The following is a 7,926-nucleotide window of genomic DNA, read 5'->3' as shown; positions in this document are numbered from 1 at the left end:
TGTTAATCTTGGAGCATAGCTGCACCATGATGCAAAAAAAAGGTAAAAATGTGTGGATGTAAATGTGAGATTGCAAACATTTCTTTGCACTTAAGAAATCAGGAGCCTGTAGCTGCCACTAGATATGTTGTGTATCTGCATGCTTAAGCACTTCAAGCATTTAAGGTGTGACCAACCGATCAGCAACTGAGCCTGGCTGAACTTGTCACAGTCTGCCATTGCTTAGTCCCCCATTACCAACAACAACTAAGTGCAAGAGGCCTGTCAAGATTGGAAAGCATAGCATATGAAAAAAAACTTCTGGCATTGGCCACCTATGGATGTGGTAGGCGGCATGATCAGCAGAGAAGCCTGGGCTACCAGTGTGGCGGTGGTGTTTATGCTGAGACCAGCGGCACTGTCATGTTTCATAACTTATTGTGCACTATAAACAGTCATTCATGGAATAATTATTACTGAGCACTAAACCTCCCTGGCATTTGTCCATGTTAGTTTGGCTTGTTATGGTGCAGTCCAACACCAGTGCTGGACAGCATCGTAACCCTGTTGGATTCTTTCTTCGTGTTTCATATGGACAGAGGAGTTTGTTTCATGGTCAATAACAAGTGGTGCAATGAGTGTTTCTACTCTCGGCTGCTCTCCTCATCTGAGCATTAAGTGCCATCCATGTAACCTGCCACATCACCATCGCCTCGGTCACCATCACGGTGGTCCACATCCCTCCTCGCGCAAAAAAAGGTATGGCTCTGTTTGTGTTGTGTGCTTGTCAAAACGCACATCCAGATGCAGCGCTCATTGTGGCAAGGAACTTTAATAAAGCAAACCTCAGACAAGTTATGCCCAACTTTCACCAACACATTACATGTCTGACGAGAGGAGCAAACACACTGGACCTATGTTACACTGCGTACAAGCAGTGGGAAGTCCAACAACGCTTTTATTCACACGCCAGAATATCAACAAAGCTTTCGGTGTGAAGCTCCAGTCAAGAGGGAAGTGCAACGCTGGTTGGCTGCAGCTAACCAGACTAGTGCCAGTTGTGTTCCCAGCTGCACCCAATTGTGACAGAGCCCCCCCCCCCCTCCATGGGATACGTCCTGGGGGGCACTGCTGTTTCCTCCCACCGGAGAACCCGGACCCTCTGGCTGTTCTGCCTGGTGGCACACAAAAACCAGAGCCAAACCTTCGGGGTACGTGCAGGTCCTGTCTCTGCACGTCCCCTGTGATGCTTCCTGCATCACTCCCTCCCTCCAGCGATCACTTACTGCGCCCCGCTTGGTGCCTTCTGGGCACACACAGCCCCTGCCGCTGCACGTCCCTGCTGACGGTTCCTGCGTCACTCCCTGCTCCTGGCAGGGAGGCGGTCCTGGACCCTCTGGCGACGGCTTATTGCCCCCCTGGGTGGAGCGTTCTGGGCAAGTGCGGCCCCTACCGCTGCACGTCCCTGGTGGCAGTGTAGGGGCTTTGCTGGACCATCCACTCAGCCCCTTTTGCAACCATCGGGATGAGCAGGCCCCCTTCCTGCCAGTCCCGGCTGGATCCTCATGCCACCCATGACTCTGTGGTGCTCCGCACCTCTGGAGGTGAACCCAGGCCCCTGCCTGGCCAGCCCTGTTTACCGGCTACTGGAGGACCCAGCCCACCCCACCCTCAAAAGGAGTCCCAACCCCCCCAAAAAAACTCCCCCTGTCTGGACAAAGGGGTATATTTAGGCTTGTCGACCTTGCCCTGGACCAGCGCAGTCAGGTCAGGAACATAATCCCTAGGGTTCTGCTCCACTGCTTGGACACCATCTGGTGGACACAAAGAGGGGAAGTGGGGGTGACATAAGGACACAACACAAACACACACACACACACAGAGACAGACAAAAGAGATGGTCTTCTGGCTCCCTCTCTGGGCTCTCCGGGACCTCCTCAGGAGGCACAGCCAGGAACACAGGAGGAGTGACCCTCTGGCCACTCGCCAGTGCTGCATCCCATGCACTGGATCATAGCTGGTTCTGGGTGTGGTGGTGGGGCAGGGTCCGATCCATGGCTCGGGCTCTGACTGATTGAACTCCGCCCTCAGCAGCTCCAGGAAGTCCCCGCAAGGCAGATTCCCCACAAGGCAGCCCCGGCAGCTAAGTTGCTGGCTGGCGACTTCCCGTTGCCCTCTTCCACCAGCTTACCCCTGTATTGCCATATTCCTCCTTGCATTCTGTCTCTCTCTCGTCATCACATCATCGGAAGTCCTCCACAGACCTCTCGATGATCAGGGATGGGCATGATGGGAAGTAGCATCCTCTGTGCTTGATTCCCACGTCACCTCCTCGCTTCGGCCGATGCCCTTGTCCTCGCTCCGCCCACTCACCCACAGTTCTTGCCGTTTCTGGGTTTTGCAGATCACCCAGGGATCGACGTCACACTGTGACACTGCCCACCATGGCCCGACTTCCATCCCATCAGGAAGACACCGCTCAACCAGTTCTTGGGGGGTCATATCCCAGTCCTGGCACGTGATTTATTAAACACAATAAAATGTCGCAGCCCCTATCGACAGATTGGTGCCAGTTGTGTTCCCAGCTGCCCCCAATCGTGACAATGGGTAGCAAAAATGACGTGACTTGAGATGGATTATTTGCTTTATAAGTTAGTAAACTAAATGTTCATATTTCAATGACTAAAATTTGAAGAGTGATTAGAAGGTTTATATTTTTCTAGATTCATCTTGTTATCGCCGTAAAATGTTAATAAAACATTGTGGTTGTTTCTGGTAGATTGAACTGGCCTTCTGTTAAAGTCCCCTGCACAGTGTCAATTATTAAGTCCACTTTATCACACAGTTCCCCTGTTAAGCACAGACAGTGTTTAATTCACCTTAGTTAGGCTGTCCTAGTTAGGGTACTGGGCCACTGTTGCACCAATATACCACATATTTCAATATCAGTCGTACAAAGCCACCGTCTGCACAGACGACTGGCAGATTCCAGTGAATAGACCAGCAGAACCAGATCCTGGTTCCTGGAAACAACTCAGCATAAAACGAACCACAGGGTCACCACAGCCACCACCACCGTAACAACTAAACTTTGGGAATTGTCAAATGGACCAGTAGCATCATAATGGACGTAATGTCCACCATGACAGTGGACTACACTTTGGACTTCTCCACTTTTTCTCTTATTGGACAAATCATCACAAACCCTGCACTGACACCATTTGCAGGCTCACTCTACCCTGGAAGGGGGTCCCTCTCTGTATCACTCCTTCCCAAGGTTTCTTCCTTTCTTTATTCCTCTCTCCTAGAGTTTTTTTGTGTGGAGTTCACACAAGGGTCAGGTGTGGCGGACGTCAACTGTAGGGCCTGTCAAAGCCCATTGAGTCACATACTGTATGTGATTTTGGGCTATATAAGAAATTAATATTGTTGTTGTTTATCGCTCAGAATATGCACAAGTCCAAAAATATGTGTGACAAAATGATTGTTGTCATTTCTGTGTTGGTGGAATGATAATGATTCGACCTAACAATAAAAGGGACAAAAAAACGTATTTATACCGATCATTTAGAAGTTAAATGTGTTTGATAATCACTATTCACTGGGTGTGATAAACCTACCATTTATTCAAGTGCTTGTGCCTTTTGGCCCATGTGGCTCTGCTGTGACCCCCTCTTGGATATCACTTGAATGATTCTCTTCTGACAAGGTGCAACACGACCCACCACCTCTCTTTCTGCTGGCTGCACAGTGACACTGCACCTAATCAGTATTTTGTAACGATCAATGTGTAATTACTCAACGCAATATTAGGTTTATTTATTTTCTACAGGTAGTTAAATGTGAAACGTACATAATGCAGCCACTATACTACCATAGGTTGGTAGTAGCTTAGTGGGTTACACAGTCGCCTGTGAATCAGAAGACCCAGGTACAAATCCCACTTACTACCATTGTGTCCCTGAGCAAGACATTTAACCCTAAGTTGCTCCAGGGAGACTGTCCCTGTAGCTACTGATTGTAAGTCGCTCTGGATAAGGGAGTCTGATAAATGCTGTAAATGTAAATATACGATCGTCCGTTTTCTCTATAAAATTATATTTTCCTTTTCACTGTGTGTTTGCCATTTAATGTCACTGTTAGGCTCACCTGTAAATGACATGGTTGTGACATGGTTGGTTTTTGGTAGCCGCTGTGTGAGCACCTTCATATTTTAGAGCCGGTTATATGGCCAGGTATTTTGTCGGTATGCTCAGTGTGCTGCGGGAGCGGAGTGTGGATGAGAGGAGGGAGGACTGGTGGCCGCTGACTGGGCCCTTGTGTATTTTCTACAGAAATAAAAGGCCTTTGATTATCAACCAATGTGCCTGTGGTGATTGGATGCTGATGTGCATCTGCTACACTCGCCATTTTCCCCCATATGTGGGAATCAGGACTGCATAATTTCTGGTAGTGGGGGGACTGTGTTCACACTCTCCAAGGTGCCACTGAGCAAAGTACCGTCCCCACACACTGCTCCCTGGGCGCCTGTCATGGCTGCTCACCAAGGGTGATGGTTAAAAGCAGAGGACATATTTTGCTGTGTCACCGTGTGCTGTGCTGCAGTGTTTCACAATGAAAATCACTTTATTGTCCAGGGGAAGGGCTGCAGGGTCTTCGTACAGTAGCGTTTGCAGCCAATAGGGCTGGACTCGTTTAGATATGGCCACCTCTGGGGGTAGCGAGGAGAGGTTCTACCCACCGTTGGGGTGAGTTAGTGGGCTATTGCCTGGAATATCGGGGTAGTTAGAGCAGTCGGGGGGCATGTAGGGATCTGAAATGACCGGCTCTCCTGCTGCTGAGTGTTCCTTCTAATTACAAGGCTTCTTACTGCCATGAATGTCTGTCGTGATATGTTTTATGACCAGTTTTACTAGGAGATACTGCAGATCTATTCCCTTCGTCTGCCTCTCACAAGCACGACTGGCTGAGCCTTTTTGCGACAAAGTACGAGTCCACCAATCCAGCTCGAGAGGCGGTCCCTGCACGTCCGACTCGCTCCAATGGCGGAAGGGGAGATTTCACCGTTCGCATGCATAACATTTCAATTTAAAGCCAGTGATTATTCAGCCGCAGCGTCAATTTTGTACTGCAGCGAGTCGTCGACCGTCATGCCCGAGCCGGCGAAGTCCGCGCCCAAGAAGGGCTCCAAGAAAGCCGTGACCAAGACGGCCGCCAAGGGCGGCAAGAAGCGCAGGAAGACCAGGAAGGAGAGCTACGCCATCTACGTGTACAAGGTGCTGAAGCAGGTCCACCCCGACACCGGCATCTCCTCCAAGGCCATGGGCATCATGAACTCGTTCGTGAACGACATCTTCGAGCGCATCGCCGGCGAGGCGTCCCGCCTGGCGCACTACAACAAGCGCTCCACCATCACGTCGCGGGAGATCCAGACCGCCGTGCGCCTGCTGCTCCCGGGCGAGCTGGCCAAGCACGCCGTGTCCGAGGGCACCAAGGCGGTCACCAAGTACACCAGCTCCAAGTAGACCGAGCACGAAACCCCCCGAACCCAAAGGCTCTTTTCAGAGCCGCCCACCCTCGCCTTTTTAAAAGCGACCTTTTCCAACGTCGCCACGTACCCGGCCTGTTTTTATGAAACGTTCTCGGATCCCGTGGTCTCCCGAGTGGTAGACTGACAAACCTGGTTACTCTGACCTCTGGTGGGGGCTTTTTTTCGCCCGGCTAGAACGTCTGGATCTGTTACTGTGGTAGTGGAGATCTGTGGAGATCACCATGGCGTGCCGCGTAATAACAGGCTACCTTGGAGCGGGTTTCCTCTCTCTGGTCCGGCTTCGTCCACGTTTGCCTCCCCTCCCCGTGTTCAGGAATGATCATCGTTTTTGGGGGGTGTCGACCGTATAAGAAATAAATGCGCTTGTTGACCGAGTCTGTCATGAAAACGTCTTCTTGTACGCCGTGAAATATAAATGGCGTGTAGTGTGGTGCCACCTAGTGGTTGACAAAGGAACTTAGTTTCATTTTTTTTCTTTTAGTGCGCGCTTTAAGCAACAATTAATTGTTTTAATCGGCAGAACAATGCAGCAATACAGCTAATGTAATATTCAGGAGGTCATGAGACTGGCTGGTTAATCAAACTCAACAAACGTGAAATCACACAGCAGGCCATGCCTGCTACCTGCCACCAGGTGGCACTTAAGTTTAAAGCCTTGCAATTGCAATATCATGCAATAAAATATGTTTTATAAATCTTTTTAAATGCCTTGCTGATTGTATTGTTTTTCTAAGGACCATTCACTAGGTGGCGTATACATTAGAACCCTATGTGTTTGATCCTTGAGGAAGCACTTTATAAAATAATATTCTTAGAATCACAGTCCATCTAGATTTAGACACAGCACACAGTGAAATTTGTCCTCTGCATTTAACCCATCACCCTGAGTGAGCAGTGGGCGGCCATGACAGGCGCCCGGGGAGCAGTGTGTGGGGACGGTGCTTTGCTCAGTGGCACCTCAGTGGTACCTTGGCGGATTGGGATTCGAACCGGCAACCTTCTGATTGATTATGGGGCCGCTTCCTTGACCGCTAGGCCACCACTGCCCCCATTTAACTAGAGTACCTTGATTCAGCCATGTTTTCAGAGGTGGCTGAGAAATGAGTGAATGTGTTGGTTATTGCGTGATGGACAAGCTGCACAGCGTATAACAAACGTAACGTCAGGGATTGTAAATGTTCCTTATAATGAATTGAGACGTTCTCCTTCCCCACAAAAAAAAAATAAAAAGCTGAAGTATGTGAACATCGAGGACAGCAGGAGTTTGCTTTGAGCCATGATGCCGAACAGCAGCAGTGAAAGGATGGAACCCAGCAGGCACTCAGAATGCCGGGTTTTGTTTTATGCACTGAGGGTGCGTCCAGTATTGTACCCTCTTAGTGACAAACCTCACGGTGGACTTGTTCTGGGTGCGTGAAGACGGCCGCTGAATTCCCATGACCCTGCACCCTCACTCTCTCTCTCTCAGGTTCATGCATTATGGGAATATTGATTCAAGCCCAAATTCGGCTTTACGTTTCGACATTGGACAACCAAAAATATGTCGCCCTGTCTGTAAATTCACCACTTCTCATTTATCCACCAGTGTCAATAAAGAGAAAACCCCAAATTTGCTGTCGGAGGACAAGGCCACGTGAGCTACATGCGATCGCAATCAAACTGGCTACTCGAGGTGATGAACACATCTAGGTAAAATCATGGTAAAATTTACAAATGAAATATTTTGATTAGATAAACATGGTGACTGTGCCATTTTGTGATGGAGTTGGGTTAAGAAGCTGCAGTGCTTTTCTTGCTACCCGACGTTTGAGAAAAGAACTTCAGCTAATTCAAGCACACGAGACAAAGTTGCCTGTTCTTTTATGGGTCTTAAGGGCTTTTTTTTTTCTCCTTCAGACTGTTTTTACATTGCAGAACCAAACTGAAGAATCAGAAAAAAAGTGAACTTTTTGCTCTGCATTCCTTGGCTTCTCTCAACCATTTCCAGTTAGACAATGAGTCTGAAAACTCATGAAAGAGTTGTTGGCTGCTTTTTCTCCGATCACTTTAATCAGCATCTCATAAAGCTCACAGTGTCCATAGCTCCCAAAGAGTAGATGTTTTTCACATTTATTTAAACCTTCTTTTTGGACTTCCATCTATAACCAATAAAAACAACCCCCCATACAGGACATTTAGCCAATTTCTTCTTAAATAAGCGTAAAACCCTTATATTACACACCTAAAAGAGACCCAGACTGTGTTGTAAAATAACATCTGAGTTGTGAGCCTTTCAACTGGCTGTTATCTTAACTGTTGAACCTGAAATGCTTCAGCTCTGGTTTTTGGGGTTAATAAACCAAGATGGGTGGGACGAGTTAACTACATGATATTGAAAGATCAGCAATATGAAAATG

The 7,926-nt window shown here is 48.5% G+C and overlaps 1 protein-coding gene across 1 annotated transcript; it reads left to right on the top strand.

Annotated features, from left to right (window-relative positions):
- The first annotated feature begins 5,112 nt into the window (after positions 1 to 5,112).
- Positions 5,113 to 6,120, top strand: LOC114786352 (histone H2B 1/2). Its single transcript, XM_028973405.1, has one exon. The coding sequence runs from the start codon at positions 5,130 to 5,132 to the stop codon at positions 5,502 to 5,504; it is 375 nt and encodes a 124-aa protein (XP_028829238.1). The 5' UTR covers positions 5,113 to 5,129; the 3' UTR covers positions 5,505 to 6,120.
- Positions 6,121 to 7,926: the final 1,806 nt, after the last annotated feature.

The sequence above is a fragment of the Denticeps clupeoides genome, chromosome 3 (genome assembly GCF_900700375.1).
Source record: "Denticeps clupeoides chromosome 3, fDenClu1.1, whole genome shotgun sequence".
Classification (NCBI taxonomy): domain Eukaryota; kingdom Metazoa; phylum Chordata; class Actinopteri; order Clupeiformes; family Denticipitidae; genus Denticeps; species Denticeps clupeoides.
Note: the sequence above shows the minus strand (reverse complement) of the source record. Positions and strands in the feature narration are given on the sequence as shown.

What these genes read in the sequence shown, in the direction of transcription:
- LOC114786352 (XM_028973405.1), top strand. Translation starts at nt 5,130, where the DNA reads ATGCCCGAGCCGGCGAAGTCCGCGCCCAAGAAGGGCTCCAAGAAAGCC.